The following is a 19,998-nucleotide window of genomic DNA, read 5'->3' on the forward strand; positions in this document are numbered from 1 at the left end:
AAAACAATCTATCTAAAGAATTTATTAGGATGATTTTATTCCCATAGGGACCATTCAAAAAGTATGTACGCTCGAGAGGGGGGAGGGGGGTACTCCCAAAAGCGTATGAAAGCGTATGAGGGGGGAAGGGGTCCTTGAGGAGAAGTACGTACGCTCGTAATGTTTCCTAAACTGTCTTTTTTGAGAGAAAAACGCAATATTTTCACATCAAAAATTTGTTTTTGCGATTGTTATTTTTCATTTTAGTAGGGGGAAATTTGTTCGTTTTTTTGAGGTCGCTCGACTTTTTTAGTCAAAGCACTTATTATACATTTTAGGAAAGCTAAGGGTTAGGGGAATCAAAATAATTTGGGTGCCAATTTTTTTTCGGACACTTTGGTGTGATTTTCGGACAAATACGACGGTCTCAGGCAAAAATCATAGGGTGAAAAATTGATGAAAATTTTAGCTTGAGAAAACGGAGACCTGTTGTATATTTTTGGAAAGCTCTCAAAAAATCAAGATTAGTGATATATTGAGAGTATAGGTGATTTCTTTACCTAACTCGAGATATTAATCCTTAAAAACAGTGTTTTTCAGTGTTTTTCAGCCAGAAACAGCTGTTTTGTCCAGTTTTTGCGCTTTCGGAAGCTCAATATCTCGAGTTAGGCACTGAAATCACCTATACTCGCAATATATCACTAATCTTAATTTTTTTAGAGCTTTCCAAAAATATACAACAGGTCTCCGTTTTCTCCAGCTAAAATTTTCATTAATTTTTCACCCTATAATTTTTGCCTGAGACCGTCGTATTTGTCCGAAAATCACACCAAAGTGTCCGAAAAAAAATTGGCACCCAAGTTATTTTGATTCCCCTACCCCTTAGCTTTCCAAAAATGTATAACAAGTGCTTTGACTAAAAAAATCGAGCGATTTTACAAATTTCCCCCTACTATTTCTCCTTTGGTATTTTTGTTCATCTTATATCTAAGAAAAGTTTGAAAATCTCTCATGGATCAAAACACTACCCTCAACATAATCTCAGCAAAAGCTGAAACATCATCACACCCCAATTGCTCGACCGACAATACCAACAAATATGATACAAAACAACAAAACATTCAAACAAACAATTATACAAAGAAAAAGAAAATGGCAAGATGAAGACAAAGCCTAGAGTCAGGTGTGGTACCAAGAGTAAGCACTCTCTGGCGCCCGCGAGCCACCCGTCATCTTTACCAAAGAAGAAATAGTGTTGATCAGACACTATTTCGTACATAAAAAAACAGAGAAGAGGGATTAAAATAAAACAAATTGTAAACAAAAAAGTTTAAAATTTCTGACCATGCAGTGAAGTACAGCAGAAAGAAAGAGAAAAAGTTGAAAGGTTGACCGAGAGCCCGGTTCGGAACCCCGTAACCGAGTGGCCGTACACATTGGAAACGAATTAGGAAATGAGACAAACTCAACAAACTTAGACATAAACTACAAATATACTGGACAGAGAGAAAGATACAACACATTGAAATATAAAACGACTCTATCGATTAAAAAGAAATGAAAATTAGTAAATTAGTAAAAGAAACAGTGACAAGTCCAAAATTTTTTTGTTGTTTAGTTGTGGAGTAATGAATCTGAAAATTTTTTCGCATTGCTGAAAAAGGTTCTCAAAACTTGATGGCGACCATACATTTTCCTCAAAACTTTTTCCAACCGTGTAATCTTTGCTCCTTGCTTCTTTGCTCTATCAATGAGAGACATACTTGCACTAATGAAATTGTTCACACTGGAACAGACCCTACCAATCCTCAAAATTTCAGCTCCCACACAGTTATAAAACATCCGAGATGGAATATTGCTCGACGCAAATAAAAGACGAACAATCGAAAAAGGAAAGTTATCTCTTTTGTCATAGAGTTTTGCATCTATGTAACCGTTGTCATTGGTTAATGAGAGATCCAAAAAGTAATAGTATCACCTGAACTTTCAAGATTGAGCTGAAGTTCAGGAGGGTAGATTTCTTTATAGTTTTCCATAAATAAATTGTCATCATTGATGGTTAAAAGATCGTCGATGAATCGAAAAGTGTTTGAAAAGCGCCTTGCTTTTTGTAAATTTTCTTTCTTGAGGCTTTTCACCCATTGACTTTCAAAATGATATAAGAACAAATTGGCCATAAAGGGAGCTGGGTCCGAGCCCATCGGAATACCTATTGTTTGTCTAAAGATTTTATTACCAAATGTGAAATAGCAATTGCTCATGAGGTATTCAAGTGCCTCTTTAAAGAGCGGTTTTGTAAATTTCACCCTAGACCGATTATTTTTGGCAACCCAGCTAGCCCTAGACTTAGACAAAGAAAGTAACTCGTGCGAGCCACCTTGAAAGCAGAAGTCTTTTAATTTCTTGAGACTTTGTTATCAATACAATTGGATACCTACTTATTCTACTGTTACAAGAGTTTCAAGTTTCGACTTTGGTTAGGGGGTTGTACTAAAAAGCGTACGTACGCTGAAGGGGGGGGTACACATAAAGCGTACGAAAGCGTACAAGGGGGAGGGGGAGTCAAAAATTTGCCATTTTCGAGCGTTCATACTTTTTGAATGGTCCAATATAGAATATCCAAGTATTGGTTCTCTTATAGGTGTACTTTTTATTTTATTTCATTTAAAATTTTTTGTTTAAGACAAATATTTTACATCGAGGTAAGCCTTAACATATTCTTGTGAAGGTATTTTTGATGGGTCTTCAATTATTTGTGTAAACTTCAATTTCGTATCCAAATCCAAGTAGTCTTCTGGTGTTTCAAGAATCCCAGACAATTCAGCTACCTCTTGGAGTTGCTCTGGTTTGATTTGAAAGCCTGTAAGAAAAATGAAAATATGACTGTCTTTTCTCTGTAAAATATTTCAAGCTATGTGATTCGAATTAGTCAATTAATCAGAGTCTGCCGGGAATTTGGTGGTCAATGTAGATCTATCTATATTTGGTCTTTGTATACCATATTGTTACATGTTATTGTTATAATTTCTAGATAAATTTCCTATTTTTCAACAAAAAAAGTATACTTACGACATTTTTCCATATCATATTTCTCTGGGAATGAATAAATATGATTTGGTATACCATCAGGTAAATAACATCCTCTTTGCTTTCTTATTCTATGCGTGTTCCAAACCAGATCTTTAAACTCATCAAGTTCTCGTTGGATTAGTGGAATCATAACGTACTTCATTGCATCTCTAGTAGAAATGATAGGACTTGATTTGAGAAATAAACTGATCAAAACATACAGTCCAGTCTATTTTATTATTATTTCTCAACGACCTTAAGCCCGGGACCTTAAGAGAAGTCCATCATTTTGCTAAACAAAGCCTCATAATAACCTATTTGTATAGGTTTTCAAATAGTACATTTTACAACCCCGGGCAATTTATTTGATCCCTCCTATGTTAATTAAGCATCAAAGAATGAGGTTGTACGTATTCCAGAAATAAAATGTACCTATCTTGTTCATTTTCTGGATCATAATGATGCTGATCTTTAAGCCAAACGAGCCCCTCTTTGAAGAATTTTTCAAGTCGCTCATGTAACTCTCGCCACCAACGTTCAATCTGTTATTTAAAGTCGAGAAATTCGAAATATTAATTTTATATTTTGCCTAAACCCCTTCCCTTAAAAAAAAATTTGCTTGACATCGTCGCTAAAAATAAAAAACTTTATCCTTTGCTCATTTGTATATAAAAAGACTCAGACCTCATTGTTTATAATTCAATACCTGGTTAGTTGTCGACGGACCATAAATAACAGAATCACATGGTTCATCAATCACCTGGTCTTCGCTACAAGTTTTGTTTCGTAGATAGGATTGCATTGTTGCCATTGTCCCAGTTTCTGAACCTTTATCAATTCGCATAAAATTAGGCATACAATTAGATTTGGATAGGTAGTCCCAATGCCACTTTCCAATCAGCTGTGGGTTGCTGTTTGTATCCCATACTTTTAACCAAAGAATTTTCCGACTGGCTGTATCAATGCAACCATAGATAGCAAGGGGAAAGGTCCAATTTTGATATCCCATTAATTTATCATGGCCGTCTAGCGACCACACCCAATTTGAACCGGCTGAATAAAAGTGACCTCTTGGTTTCTTTTTGTTTTGAAGTCTTCGCTCCTCTAGTAGGTCAGGGTTAGCATCATACATGACGTTATGGACTACATCTCGTGGCACATTCATGGAATATTTCTGCCGAATTTTCTGGTGCATAGCCCTGTATCCGAGCAAAGCACCAGGTCCAGCCATTTCTTTTGTCACGGCACTTTCTATGCGTTCAATTGGAATTGTGTAATCAGTGTATCGAATGCCAAAATGTGCTAATCGACGATCAAGAGATCTCAAACTCCATGGGTATTGAGAAAAATCTCTCTGCACAAAGTCCAATATTTCCTCTCTTTTGGTTCTTGAAGCCACATAGTTTTTTAACGCAGCTTTAAGTTCGTAGTTATTCTTCCAACTAAAAGAGTACGCCATTTTGCATTCTCTCAGGGAAATCTAAAAAGGTCAGAAAAATTAAATCGAATGTTTTCTTTTTTTGGCGCGAAATATTATTCACCATCCATTTGAATAATATATACAATCTAAAAGTCGTACCTCAAAACAACTAGCGGGAAGATTATTCCAACTTTCAATCTATTTGAAGTACGCAAACATCCTAAAGGTTATAACTGAAAACAACTATCTGTGGCAGTTCTCGGCCTGTCGTATTTTACATTTTTATTTCAAAAAGATTTTTATAAATGACAGTTGTCGGCCTAGCAAATATTTTTATTTTCATTTTTAAAAATACATTTAATTTTGATTTGGCAGTTCTCGGCCAATGAGTTATTTAATTTTCAATTTTAATCTTTTATTTCTATTTAAAATAATATTTTCTTATGTGGCAGCTCTCGGCCACCATAGAGGGGGTATCTTAAAAGCGTACGTACGCCGAGAGGGGGGTACACATAAAGCGTACAAGGGGGAGGGGGGTCAAAATTTTGCCATTTTCGAGCGTACGTACTTTTTGAAGGGTCCCAAGAGGAAGACCACCTAAAGAAGAGCAAACAATAAATGCTGAAAGATGCAAAGCCTATCATGGAGAGAAGAACTAAGAAAACTTTAAAGCTAACGAAGCTCTTCGAAAGCGTATTTATAGGGAACAGATGAAGTAGAAACCTGCAGAAAATCGATTGCGCTTACAACGTCAGGTAGCTGCAAAGAGAGGCAAAGGAAAAAACTACTCCGTAAGCTTAGATTTTAATATTAACTTTTCTTGAGTCTCGCAACACTGATTGATGGTGGTGATATTTGTTTCTTCTTAAAGTATTGTACGTGGTTAATATATTACTTCAAAGCAGTTTTAAAGAGTTCTAAAATCAAACCCAATTGTGCCTACCTCATACATTTGTTTTATCTTGACTTTTTGTAGGTCTAACGAACCTAATGAACCGCCATCAGAACTAGGACCAGAACCATCTGGCTGACTTCAACTCCCTCTCCATCATCGTTCAAACATATTCCACGAGGCTAAGATCTTTGGCAAGGGTAAAAAAGATGCTTCCAAAAAGCCCTGGTAAACAAAAAGAAATCGTTCAAATGATTGCCAAGAAGCACTTGAAAATCCAGTTTCAAGGAAAAGGTGGCGTGCGGCCAAAAAAGACCTTGACCGATGCTGAGAAAGACTGGCTTTCGTCATTTCACGATCCAGGGGACACATCAAGACAAACTCCCGGACGCAAGGATCATGTCTACATCGGAAAGGTAAACGAGGAGAAACAGTTTGTCCAAAAACATTATCTTCAATGGACAATAAGAGAGCTTTTGAGAATCATTAATGGGAAAGTTCAGCAGGTGGAAGAATCAACTTTCCCTAACTCCTTCGACCAAGAGCTGACGTTCAGGCAATTGCATGACTACTTGAAGAAGCGGAAACAGTAAAAATTTATTAGGCAAACCCCACATGAATCGTGTACTTGCAAAATTTGTGAGAATATCACATTGTTTTCGGCGGCTATCAATAGAAAGATGAAAAACGTGGATCCCAACCAATGTGAAGGAAGTTGTTGGTAAATATTCTTGTGAGGTCACTAACCTTGATTGCATGAAAAATCGATGCCCCGATTGTCCTCAACCTTCAATTGTATTTCCCGACGAATGCGATGAAGATACCAGTGACAGCGAATCCAGTTCATCAAGTGAGAGTAGTGATGTTAGATGATAATGATGATAGCGGAAAGCTATGAAAATAAGCAACTGGACGAGTGTCAATCGGCTTATTTCGGCGATACCACCTTCAGCCTTTCCATCGCTGCCATTTACATTAGATACCAAGTGGCATTGGGCTCTTCCAGAAAAAGTCCGTACATGGGGGGTGGAGGATATAATGTCCAGGGGGTTCATGACTCGCTTTGTCCATGGGGTAGAAAACAATTGTCCAAGGGGTAGATATCATTTGTCCAGGGGGTAAATACCATTTGTCCAAGGGTATATTTTTTGCTGTCCATGGGTTGAATCAGACTAATTTGTCCTAGGGGTGTTGGGTGATATGTGATATAACATGAGGACATGGTTGTCCATGGGGAGACCTGGAGACCTTAGACCCGAGGACATGTTGCAGAGGACATGTTGTTTTCCTGTTTTCCATCCCCTGCTGTTTCCCATGGGAAGAACCGTGAGGACATGTTGTCCATGGGGGGGGGGGAGAGAACATATGTGTTGTCCATTGGGGAGACCTGACTGTTGGAGAGAATGTCCATGGGTCGGTCGTGTCATTTGTCCAGGGGTTGGAGAAGGGTCCTTGTTTGTCCATGGGGGAGAAATCAGGATGTTTTGTCCATGGGTATTGATAATATTGATAACGTATTATTATTATTATTATTATTATTATTATTATTATTATTATTATTATTATTATTATTATTATTGTTATTACCTTATTACCTTAATGTCAGAAATTTTAGCGACCAGAAAAGTTCGCAAGTTAGACCATTCACAAATTTTTTCGTATTTAGTGGGATCTTAATTTCGCGATTCAACAGTATTACTTAAATTAATAAACCTTTTTTCTTTGAAAATACAAAGAATAACTACCTCTTTTCCTTTGGAAATACAAAGAAAGTTTACTTTATTTACCTTGGAAAATACAAAGAATAACTACCTCTTTTCCTTTGGAAATACAAAGAATATTTACTCTATTTACCTTGGAAAATACAAAGAATAACTACCTTTTTTCCTTTGGAAATACAAAGAATGTTTACTCTATTTACCTTGGAAAATACAAAGAATAACTACCTCTTTTCCTTTGGAAATACAAAGAATATTTACTCTATTTACCTTGGAAAATACAAAGAATAACTACCTTTTTTCCTTTGGAAATACAAAGAATGTTTACTTTATTTATCTTGGAAAATACAAAGAATAACTACCTCTTTTCCTTCGGAAATACAAAGAATGTTCACTCTATTTACCTTGGAAAATACAAAGAATAACTACCTCTTTTCCTTTGGAAATACAAAGAATATTTACTCTATTTACCTTGGAAAATACAAATAATAACTACCTCTTTTCCTTCGGAAATACAAAGAATTTTTACTTTATTTATCTTGGAAAATACAAAGAATAACTACCTCATTTCCTTTAAAAATACAAAACACATAACACTCATCAACGATGTAAAAATAATAGATAACCAACTTGCCTTGATTCTCAAAAAACGTCCGTGTTACGGTTGTTCAAATATTAATGACATTTTGCATCGTAAAAAGTGCAATTAAATAAAAACTTGCTTCATTTGCAACCATTTGCAAAATTTTCGTCTACTTTTATTTTCAGGGCGAAAATGGGAAAATTTTTCCATTTTTCCTTCTGACCAGGGTCCCAATTTTGTCAAAAATTCATATCTGACAGCAACGACTTAATAAAATAGATACACGTTTTTTTTTTATTAGAACACCTAAAATTTGGTTGAGCCTGGATGTGCTTATTTTTTTAGCAATTTTCAGCCTAAAATGTTCTTAAATGCGTTCTTAATTTTTCAGACTACTCTAAATCGACAATATGATACAAAATAAAGAGCACTTAAATTTGGCAAAATTTGGACAATATTTGTCTCTCGACTTTTGAAGATCCACCCCTAAATTCGGTTAAAACTGCTTAAAAAGAGGAAAAATTGTAGTTTCTTGTCATTTTTTTCCAAACTGAGGCTGGGCATGTTCTTAAGATGTTCTTAATTTTTCGACGAATTTCAGCCTATTATATGTTCTTATAAACTAGGTTCTAATAAAAAAAAAACGTGTAGGCCAAGAACTTCATACAATGGCTCTTAAAAATCTTTTGTTTTCTATTCATTTTGTATTCTTTCATCTTGCCGTCTTTCCACCGTCCGCGTAAGTCATATTACAAAGAAATTAGACTTTTTACAAGCATCTCAAAATGGTGTAAGATCAATTATTGAATTTCAGATCGCATTTTTAATCATCTTTCTCACAAGATATTTTTCAATATTTTTCGACAACACTGTTGCGCTTTTCAGCGCATTTTCTTTAAGAACATAAACATTTTTGAAAGACTCTAACTAAGAAAATAAACGTGCGTTCATGGTGCGTTCTTAAGATAGAAAACACAAACACTATCCAAATACAAATGTTATAATTTTAACAATGTTTACTAATTTTTAAGCCTAAAAGTTTGACTTAAAATTAAGAACATATTCACAAAATTTAGGTCATGTGATCAATATCAACCAATAGCTAATCTTAAAAAAATGCTTTTGCACGCGGAATGACATTTTAATGATGCAAAAAATCATTAATTTTTTTATCATTCTTACGTGGATCATTTCAATAGGATACTGGTCTATCTATTTTATTAGGTCGTTGCTGACAGGGTCCACTTTTCAAACTCCAGCGGCACGTCCCCGTCGGCCGTCAAGGTCAATGCCCCCCCCCCTGGAACCGTGCACATTCAACTATAAACGAAGGGCGGCCTTGACTATAGAAAAAATAAATAAATCAACATAAAAATGCCAAAAATGAACAAAAGTGACGAAAGCCGCAGTGGACATATTATAAAGCGGCCGCCTCGGATACTTTCTCAGAGAATAAAGAACAGGTTTAAGACATTCTAACGGAAAGATTTATGTGAAATTATTATCCAAGGATGAAATACACGCTTTTTTTTATAAGAATACACTTTATAAGAATGTCCATGATGAAAATGGCCAAAAAAATGAGAATATGCTAAGAATATCACCATCATGGAATTTTGCTACTCAAGCTAAGAATGTCATTTTTAGAGCATTTTCAATTATAAATTGCCGATTACCCCCACCCAAGTAATAAGAATGCTGTAAGCATATTTTAGGATGATTTTCCCAAAAAAGTTAAGAATATCCATGATGAAATGGATTTACACCATTCTTATAAAAAAAAGCGTGTAATCTATCATATCTCTGGCTGCTTTGGACAAATTCAACTTTGTGTTAAATTTTTTTTGTCTGAAGTTCAACCAAAATGAGCTTTTCAACCTCTTTGGCTTTAACATCGAATTAGGTTTCTTGATTGTACTTCCTTCTAATCGTTTTAAGCTTATTGGGCTGACCTTCCAGCGCAGCTGGTTTATTTTCTAAATAAAATATAAGAGATGTAATGTTCATTCTCCTAAAATAAAAGGCATGATGTGTTCATTTTCTTTCAAAATTACAAGACATGATGGGTTAATCTTCTTAAAAATACAACGGAAACAGTGTTAATTCAACGAGGGTTTGAATTAACGACTCGTGATTCACGAGTTAGTTTTGGCTCAGATGAAAAGAATCACGAATCAAAAGAATTAGAAATTTAAAAAAATTAGGAGGAAAAAAATTCATTTCTCTAGCTGTTAGTGTTAAAGAATCTTGCCCCACATCTTTCTCTATATGTTCTTTCTCTTTCACTGGACATGTGTTACTATTCATGCCACCCTCATTCAGTCAAGGACACCTTCAAATTAGCCTATCATAGGCTATTTAGACTATTTTATATAGGCTATTTAGCCGAAAATCGATAAAAACCTTGATTTCTGACGAAATATAAATAGTCGCGTCTTCTCTATGGAATACATGGTTTCTCATTGTCAGAGAAATGTTCATGGCAAATTTTGACTTTGGGTCAATTTTGGTTTTGGAAATATTCCACTTTTTGGTACTGCGCATGCGTGCGCATGCGCAGGGTAAGAAAATCGGGCTTTTTGAAAAAAACTTTTCTTTTTAACAAACATGTGTTTTTGTACACGGCACTTCATTATCAGAAAATTAGCCTATAATCGGTTAGTTAGCCGATGGATAATAAATTTATTCATATTTCTGTTTCCAAATTGAATGTTATATCAGTTTAAGTGAAAAAGATTCTTTTGGCTTTGGGCAATGAAGTAATGGTGAAAAATAGACGCGACTATTTATATTTCGTCAGAAATCTAGGTTTTTATCGATTTTCGGCTAAATAGCCTACCTTAAGAGAAGAATTTTTCGCGAGAAGAAATTTTCGCGGAATTTAATTTCGCGAATCAGAGTTTCTAAATGGCAAATTTCGCGGCATTTAATTTCGTAGTCGGGGAGCAGAATTCAATATCTCGAGTTAGAAGCGTTTTTGCTTAACCCTAAAAAAGAATGGGGTTGTTATATACCGTTGGAACGGAAATTTTATGCTGATTATGGAAACCCAGGTCTTAAAAAGTCTATCCTGGACGATTTTGAAAACGAGGCTGGAGTTTGCACTCCTCCGTGGTGTTTTTTCGATTTTACCTGTTTTAGAAAAATGCTGACTGTCAGCAAAGTAAAGGTTTTTAGAATTTAATTTTTTTTGAAAATTGCTACCAATAGAATTGCATTTTAGCAAAAAATTCAAAATTTTTGAAAAAAACATTTTTTGCACTCCTTCTTGGAGGTTTTTTGCAAAAATCAGCGTTTTTACAAAAATATACTGCTAAAACAAGTCTGCTGGCAACTGAAATCCGGTAAAAATGACCCCTTTAATGGTTTTGACGGAAGAACTATATCTTACCACGACAAAAAACCGAAAACTGCTGTCAAAAAAACAATTATTTGGCTTTTTGCTCTCCTTCTTTGGTGTTTTTTGACAAAAATCGATTTTAGCCGTTTTTAACCAAAATTTGACTTTTACAAACTATCCCCTTTAGTTTGGAAACTGAATGCCTTCGTATCTCTAAAAGTTATTCTCCATTATGTAAAATGATGAAAAAAATCAAAAATTGATCTCCTCTGTTGATGCTTTTTGACCAAAAAGTTATGTTTTGAACGAATTTCTGCCTAATGGTCCAGGGGAATTTCAGGCTTAATTTAGGGAACCCAAAATTTGCGTACACGTGAAATTTTTTGATTGAAATGCGTTCATTAAGTCCTAAGGAGTGAAAAACCATCGAGTGACACTTTTCACACCTCGGGCATTTTCCATAATGGTGGAAATTTCAAAATGGCGGATTTTGTATTTTTTTGAAATTTTGATGTCTCTGAACATGGACATATTATATACCGTTGGAAAGGGTTTTTCACGCTAAACAACTTTTTTGCTTACAAAAAAGTCATAAAATGTACTCAATGTGAGTAAAAGTACAAAAGGTGTTAAAATGATGTCATCATCACCACCAAAAATTTGACATTTGCTTCAAATTATTGAAAAGAGAGTGACTACAGGACCTTGAAAACCTTGAAAAGCTTATGAAGAAACTTTAAAATAGACCAAACAACCTTGAAAAGTGTACATGATCTAAAGGAATTCCTTGAAAACCTTGAAAAAGAGCATTTTGTCTTGTGGTTCGATTTGTGTTTTCCCGAAGTCTCTTTCTATACAAGCAATATTTCCAAAAAAATTGCGTGCTTGCTTCTCTCGTTTCTCTCGTAATCTCGAGAACACTACGAAATAATCTTTTATACACACCTCGTTCAAGAATATTGTACTACCAGTCAAAATCAAATGGAGCCCCGAGAAACCTTAAAGATACTCAATAAATGAACCGAAAACCGTGAAAAATGCCTAAAATTTGACCCTACAAAACTTAAAACCTTGCAACTAATGAGAACAATTCTGTAGACACCCCGGAAAAGGATTTTTCGAGCTGAACATTCTTTTCGCTTAATACTAAAAAGTCTGAAATTTTACTGAGTAATGTGTTATGTAGGATGTAATGTAGAGTATAAAGCAATAGCAATGAAATATAAGCCGAAGGCTAGAAGTCATGCTCTGAAATACTGATTGAAAGTGGAAGAGATTCCATTGGTTTTAACTCTCTAGACCACACTTTCTTTGTTCGCTTCATCTAGTTCGCTTACGTAGCAGGCAGCTACAAAGAAACCATCAATCAAAATCAAACAAAACTAGATAATCGTCATTTTTATTTTTACACCCCTGTAGCATCAATAAACCGTTGAGAATTTCTTAGCAGGTGGAGAGCTTGAAGGGGCTAAGTGCTAACGGGAATGGCAAATCTCTTTTTTTATCATCGAGATGGTTTTTTAGTCCACTTTTTTCAATTGATATGAGTTCTGGGGTTATACGTTTGTGTGTTTTTACAATACCTTGCATCTGTGGTACATCACATCACATCCTGTCTGTAGAACTGGCGCTTAAACCAAGGACACTTGTATAGCGTAGCTACGCTATACAAGTGTCCTTGCTTAAACCCTTTAGGTAGATCTCCTATTTGACGATGGATTAGGTTTAAAGGTTTGATTACCAGGTCAAACTAAGAGGCCCCCAGCATTCACGCAAGTTTTTCTCAAATTCATGCAAACCCGATTTTTTGGGAAATCGGGGAAATTTTCGGAAAAAATCAGGGAAATTGTCAAAGATAGTGGAAATTTGCACAAATTTGGGTGAAAAGGAAAAATTCACGCGTTCACGCAAAAAACAGGGCAGATTCACGTATTCACGCAATAAAAAATGGATTTTCACGCATTAACACAAACCGCTGGGGGCCCAACTAAGTAATAGTAAAGCTTTACAGATTCCGAAGCAAGCACATGGGCATCTATAAATCACTCACACATTGGTTTGTTTTATTACAAGATACAGATATTACAGATATGCAACAATAGTGACATTTTCAATCATACCCAAACATTTCCTCTTTCCAAGATCTTCTTTAAACTCTTATATCTTGGATGATTGATGATTTAACTACTTTTTCAGACAGACTATTCCACTGTTTGATGCCTCGATAGTAAAGAGAGTTGCTATAGGGTCCACGATCACCATAACTTGTGAAAAGTTTTACCACTTAAGAGCTGTGTTCTCAGGTCTTATGTATTTGTTGGTTAAATTTTTTAGAAACACATGATTGTTGTCATAGTGATTCAAAAGTTTGAAGATCTCAACTATATCATAACGCAAGCCTATATTTCAGACTTGGGATTCCGATTTTTTGTAATCCAATCATCAATTCGATTACAGAACAAATACCATCGTTAAATCGCCTTTAAATGATACAGATACCTTCGATAAAAGTGCGCTGGCACCTTTTCTATTAAACTGTCGCTAGACTATGTATTGAAGACTTTACTCAACCGCTACGAACATACGGAGTAATAGAGGCGTAGCCACGAGTTTTCGTTTCGGGGGGGGGGGGCGAGATTGGAAAAATTTTCACCTTTTTTAGAGGAAATTTATGCGCCGCAGGCGTAAATATTTGCTGTAAGCAAGTTCAAATAGCTTAACAAATGGCATTGGAAATCTCAAAGTTAGTGAGAATAAGGTCATAAAAAGTGTAGAAAAAAACTTCTAAGAAATGTCAAGCAGCTTAAAGGATGCCTTAAAAAGGTCAGATGTAGCCAGAAAAAGGTTACAAAAACTACAGACCCCTTCACATTCTATTGGGAAAACTTTGACCTTTTTGGTCAATTTTTATTTTTTTGGGAGAACCGCCCATCCCCCCGTGGATATGCCACTAAGTTTCTCCTGTCATAGTTCTACATGTTAGCTCAAAAAAGATCGAATACACGGATATACTCTTGTAATGTAAAATGTAGAAGAATTCAACTGCCTTGGCAGTCACAAAGCCTCCAATGGCATGTTAGTGTGAGAATCTCAAAATGATTAAGTAATTACTACTGAATCAAACCTTCATGGCAAAATTAAACACAACCTTTTTCGTGCTACAGTCGAATCAGTGCTTTTTTATGGTGTACCAACATCAGCATGAAAATACTTTTCAATAGCACATAGACATTCATCAATATAATGGAGCAAATGTCAATGCTTTGGACAGTGATGACGTTATTTTGATACCTTCTATCACTTTTTACTCGTACATTGCACATTACTTATTAGATTTTCAGACTTTTTCGTGAGTAATGAAAAATCCTTTTCAATAATTTGAAGCAAATGTCAAATTTTTGGTGGTGATGATGACATCATTTTAACACCTTTTGTACTTTTACTCACATTGAGTACATTTTATGACTTTTTTGTAAGCAAAAAAGTTGTTCAGCATGAAAAACCCTTTCCAACGGTATATAATATGTCCATGTTCAGAGACATCAAAATTTCAAAAAAAATACAAAATCCGCCATTTTGAAATTTCCACCATTATGGAAAATGCCCAAGGTGTGAAAAGTGTCACTCGATGGTTTTTCACTCCTAAGGACCTAATGAACACATTTCAATCAAAAAATTTCACGTGTACGCAAATTTTGGGTTCCTTAAATTAAGCCTGAAATTCCCCTGGACCATTAGGCAGAAATTCGTTCAAAAACATAACTTTTTGGTCAAAAAGCATCAACAGAGGAGATCAATTTTTGATTTTTTTCATCATTTTACATAATGGAGAATAACTTTTAGAGATACGAAGGCATTCAGTTTCCAAACTAAAGGGAATAGTTTGTAAAAGTCAAATTTGGTTAAAAACGGCTAAAATCGATTTTTGTCAAAAAAACCACAAAGAAGGAGAGCAATAAGCCAAATAATTGTTTTTGACAGCAGTTTTCGGTTTTTTTGTCGTGGTAAGATATAGTTCTTCCGTCAAAACCATTAAAGGGGTCATTTTACCGGATTTCAGTTGCCAGCAGACTTGTTTTAGCAGTATATTTTTGTAAAAACGCTGATTTTTGCAAAAAACCTCCAAGAAGGAGTGCAAAAAATGTTTTTTTCAAAAATTTTGAATTTTTTGCTAAAATCCAATTCTATTGGTAGCAATTTTCAAAAAAAATTAAATTCTAAAAACCTTTACTTTGCTGACAGTCAGCATTTTTCTAAAACAGGTAAAATCGAAAAAACACCACGGAGGAGTGCAAACTCCAGCCTCGTTTTCAAAATCGTCCAGGATAGACTTTTTAAGACCTGGGTTTCCATAATCAGCATAAAATTTCCGTTCCAACGGTATATAACAACCCCATTCTTTTTTAGGGTTAAGCAAAAATGCCATTTTTGGATTCTGCTCCCCGACTATCGCGAATGAGCCAATTTTAAAAGTTTCACGGAATTTAATTTCGCGATTGAGAAGAATTTATCAACTTAGATTAACTTTGAAGCATCATGGAGGTGTTTATATTTGTTTATTGGCCCAGCGCGGTTAGCGTAAGGGCCTTTCATTTGCACTGTGCCCGCTGTAAGTAACTCGCATGGTAGACGGAGCTCGTTTCATTATTTGAGGAAAACAAAGATTACAGGCTAATCATCAATTCTTTGCCGCGGAAAGTCATGTGATATACTTTTCAACTAATCAATGGTTTAACTCACTAAAAGAATTTATTCAGCGATAACACAATGTTAATCTTTAGTAAGTGTGATCTAATTCTGCTCAAACTTTATGGAACTAATAGATTCTATCTTGTTTTCATCTTTGACGTTTGGTGACCTTGACGTTTGACTGCTTCAGACACACGTCTTTTTACCAGTTGTAACTATCCATATCATTATTGATGCTGAAAGTAGTTTTTCCTGCTGATCCTGTGGGTATTTATTACAAATAGTGCAAATACAAACATCCATATCATTTGGTGCTGACTGTAGTTTCTTGCTCAATCGCGAATCTGCTCCCTGGCTATCATCATATAGATACATTTCTTTCAAAAGGTAATTAATTAAATCATTGAGACATTTTTTTAATATAGGCGACTATCAAAAATATGTTCTGTTTGTGTCAGCCGACCGACCAAGAAATTGGCAGACAAAGATTCCAAGTCTGACAAGTCGGAAAATTGTTGCAATTTTTCATCGAGCAAGCGAATAAATACTAAAAACTAAACTTTGAAATCACCTAATTTACTACCGTCATCCTCTACATCATTTACGGTCCAGTTACAGCAATCACACCCCCATCTTCAAGACCTCGCTGGTCGCAAATGATTAATAAAGAAATGGCGGCTTCAAATTGAAATTGAAACCGTGCACACCAAATTGCCAAATAAACTGGAATAGGCCGATGAAATTTACATATGAGTTTACCGTCGTGAACTTACCCAAAAATAGATGCGGCATGATTTCATTATTCATTATTCATTATTTTCCCAACAGCACCTTATCCACCATTTCTGCCAATCATGCTCTCTCAAAATAAAAAAATTTGCTTCGCTTCAACCCTTCGCATCTTTTGCGAACGAAAAATAAAGATCGATTGCTACAGTGGCGCTAGATTTTGCAAAAAACTAAAATGGCGGTCAGGGCGGTTTGGCAGATATATGGGCGGGACGCCCACAGTTGTAGGATTGAGGGCGGCAGCATTTTCTGTAATAAATCTGTAATAAATCCCGTGTAAACATGCGTAGAGACGATTTTAACAAAGATAGAGGTTGTAGTTGTAAAGAAATATGGAAATAATGAAAAATTTATGAATTTTGAAAATAATGAAATTTTCATGCGGGTGCTTTTTAGAGATGCGGGCGGCTGACGGTAAACTCATATATAAATTTCATCGGCAATACAAATACCATTTTAGAAAAATGGACGGTTTCCACATCCATACAAATCTTTCGCCCGCGGGCACTCTGCTTGGGGCCATCCATATAGTACGTACGCAGTGAAGGGGGAGAGGGGGTTTAGCAAAAGCGTACATCTATTGTTTAAATGACATCATTTCTATTGTTCTCTGCGTACGTACAAGGGAGGAGGGGGTATCAAATTTTTGGAAAATCTTTGCGTACGTACTATATGGACGGCCCCCTTACTATTTAAGCAAGTTTGAGAGCTTACAGAAACCAGTCCTTCGTTTCACTCTGTATGTAATCATGAAAATAAAACAATAACAAAATGACACTCTTGTGCGCTCGTAAAAAAAGTAATGGCTGTGGTTTTGACGCGAACGGAACATATTTTCGATTGCCGCCATACACCGAAACAATATATTTGGAATGGCTAACAAATAATAGTGTCTATTAAATAGACTGTGCAGCTCCCTTTTAATGTTGTTGCTTGGAGAATGTAGCAATGTCAGTCGGACCCCTCCACACCTTTCCCGTGATTCCAGTTTTCTGGATTTTTTTTCTGCACAGTCTTTGCACTCCATCGCTTTTTAAAAGGGAGGTAAACAAACCCATTTTGCTTGCTTTTCCTTAGGGAAGAGTGGTTTTTGGCCTTTTTGGCCTTTTTCTCAACTTCTATTGCATGGAATTTTTGAAAACTTCAGTATGCTTTTACTACCAGTCAGCAATGCTCAAAGAAAAAGATAACAATTTTACGTTTGCTCTGAAAATAGTTTGTCTTACTTTAGTGTGTGATTAAAATGACACAGTCTGAGACTAGATGGCATATAATGTTTAATCTATTTCTGGTTTAAAACAATGGATGTAGTAATATGTATTAAAAAATACCAGAATGACCCTCTTTTAAGCGCTCCCTAAGCGCTGCACCTATAGATTTTTTTTCAAAATAAGCGCCACACCTAGAATCCGATGCAAAGCGGTGCTTATTAGAAAATCAAGAAAAATAAAGCCACGCTTATTAGGACATAAAGAAAAATGAAAAACACATGTTTTTACTCATATTCCACTGTCATCAATTCGTTTAAACAAAACGCATTAAATTTTTCTACTGAAACATAATCTTATAAAATATATTCCATTTTTTCTAGTGCTCACTCGAATAATTACTGACAAGAAAGAAATCCTATCTTGATTCCAATCCTTTACAGGTGAGTTGACTATGTTTTATTAACTGCAAGTTGTATTTAATTGAAGGGGAAGTCGAGTACATTTTAAATGGAAGAAATTTTTGTGGCATTCAATTTCGTGTGGTTGACAGACACCCAAAACCACAAAAATTTCTTCCCTCTGATCAAAAACAAAAAATGGACGGGGTCTTTCTTTTTATTTACTGTAATAATTAAAACTTAAAATTGCATTTTAGGGCTGCTTAAAATAATTTGAAATTTTTGTTTTCTCTTTCGAATTTTGATTAAATGTGGATGGGGGGCTCCATTATAAAATTAACTTTGTGATGAAAAAATTTACACCCCTCCTATCTCGCTCTCTCTCTCTCACAAAAGACAAGGACATGAATAGAAAAAATAGGCTCATTAGCAGTATTAAGAAGTCACTGAAAAATTATTCCCCTGCCTTTTTAGGGGCTTATAATCTTATCGAGTTATAAAATATCGAGTTAGTCTTCGAATTATGAAGCATGACGCCATGCTTCGAGTTATGACTATTTCCTAACTAAATGAATCTGTTTATAAAATAAGGTATCGAGTTATTTAACATTTCTAATGAAATAAAGTCACCGAGTACATAACTTGATAAGTTAGTGTTTAAAATAAGTCATCGAGTTACACAACTCAATTTTCTTAACTCGAAGATAATAATTCCCCCTTTTTAGGAGAGAATAGCGATTCAATAAGAAATTGACGTTTCATATTTTCTTTTTCGTTTTAGGAATCAACGCCGAAACCACCGATCTGTCGGTGGAGTGTAGACCATACTACACAGCCAAACAGCCAAATCTTACTAAACTTAGCTTACTAAACTTACTAAACTCAATCAGCTTACTCGGTTAACAATACCGTTTTAAAATATACATTGAAGTTTCCTGGGAGTTTCCTGTGTCATTTTTTTTGTTCTTCCCTTCGCAAAGTAATCTTTAGGCGAAAAATCATGATATCGATCGAAGCTTATCGTAGTTCGATCGGCAACTTTAATGGAACTAGGCAATTTGACCTTCGTTCAATATATCGAGGTTTTAAGGTTGGCTCGTCACTTCCCAGTAAAGGGCTTTCTAGACTTCTTAAACCCTTCCCTTTTTTAGTAGAATCTTTCTAAAGTAAAAGAAAGTAGATCAGTGTTTTTTTTTCGAATACCTTAAAGGAAGAAATTTTGGCGGAAAGAAAATTTGGCGGATTTGGCGGATTTGACTGAAATCCGCCAAATTAAATTCCCGCCAAATTAAACATTTTGAAAATATGATCTCTTTTAAGGTGTTTTTGCTATTTTTTCGCTGTTTTGACGCCATCTTAAGGTTAAATTTTTAAGCGACCGCTAAATTAAATTCCCGCCAAATTTAGTTTTTTCGTCCATCCGCTAAATTAAATTCCTGCCAAATTTAATTTTTTCGTCCATCCGCCAAATTAAATTCCCTCTGAAAAAACTTTTTTGGCCATCCGCCAAATTGAATTCCCTCTGAAAAAACTTTTTTGGCCATCCGCCAAATTAAATTCCCTCTGAAAAAACTTTTTTGGCCATCCGCCAAATTAAATTCCCTCCAAAATTTCTTCCTTTAAGGTATAAGTAGTGTTATTATAGTGTTTTTCAAAAAGTCGAAATAATCTCTGTAATCTGAAATGAAGGTGCGTTTTAGAACGTACCTATTGGAAACACCTGAAAACACGGAAATTGACCCATGTGCTGTTATTTCTATTAATAAACAATATCTGAAATACTACAGATTATTCAGTGCCATCTACAAAACCTCTATAGAAGGGAGGCTGCGTACCAGAAATATACATTTTAACAATATAAATATGAAAAACTATGTTCGAGAGGCCTTGAAGCGTCACGGGAATAGGCC

General features: G+C 35.3%; 1 protein-coding gene and 1 long non-coding RNA gene across 2 annotated transcripts; one reads left to right on the forward strand and one right to left on the reverse strand.

The window, feature by feature from the left end:
• Nucleotides 1-3,005: 3,005 nt before the first annotated feature.
• On the reverse strand, nt 3,006-4,513 carry LOC136823036 (uncharacterized). The gene is made up of 3 exons (XM_067079332.1): nt 3,755-4,513; nt 3,481-3,590; nt 3,006-3,218 (listed from the first exon to the last, which is right to left on the reverse strand). Exons 1-3 carry the CDS (start codon nt 4,505-4,507, stop codon nt 3,020-3,022), a joined length of 1,062 nt encoding a protein of 353 aa, XP_066935433.1. The 5' UTR covers nt 4,508-4,513; the 3' UTR covers nt 3,006-3,019.
• Nucleotides 4,514-15,563: 11,050 nt separating this feature from the next.
• LOC136823015 (uncharacterized) lies at nt 15,564-19,029 on the forward strand. The gene is made up of 3 exons (XR_010848983.1): nt 15,564-16,077; nt 18,071-18,130; nt 18,870-19,029. It is a non-coding gene; the product is annotated as an uncharacterized lncRNA (long non-coding RNA).
• The last annotated feature ends 969 nt before the right edge of the window (nt 19,030-19,998 follow it).

This window comes from Clytia hemisphaerica, unplaced genomic scaffold, assembly GCF_902728285.1.
Source record: "Clytia hemisphaerica strain Z4C2 unplaced genomic scaffold, Clytia hemisphaerica genome assembly, whole genome shotgun sequence".
NCBI lineage: Eukaryota > Metazoa > Cnidaria > Hydrozoa > Leptothecata > Clytiidae > Clytia > Clytia hemisphaerica.

Excerpts from the sequence above, each read along its gene's own strand:
- LOC136823036 (XM_067079332.1), bottom strand. The coding sequence starts at position 4,507 with ATGGCGTACTCTTTTAGTTGGAAGAATAACTACGAACTTAAAGCTGCG. Across the intron at positions 3,591-3,754 it reads GTCCGTCGACAACTAACCAG|ATTGAACGTTGGTGGCGAGA; the intron begins GTATTGAATTAT and ends TTTAAATAACAG. Across the intron at positions 3,219-3,480 it reads CCAGAAAATGAACAAGATAG|AGATGCAATGAAGTACGTTA; the intron begins GTACATTTTATT and ends CATTTCTACTAG.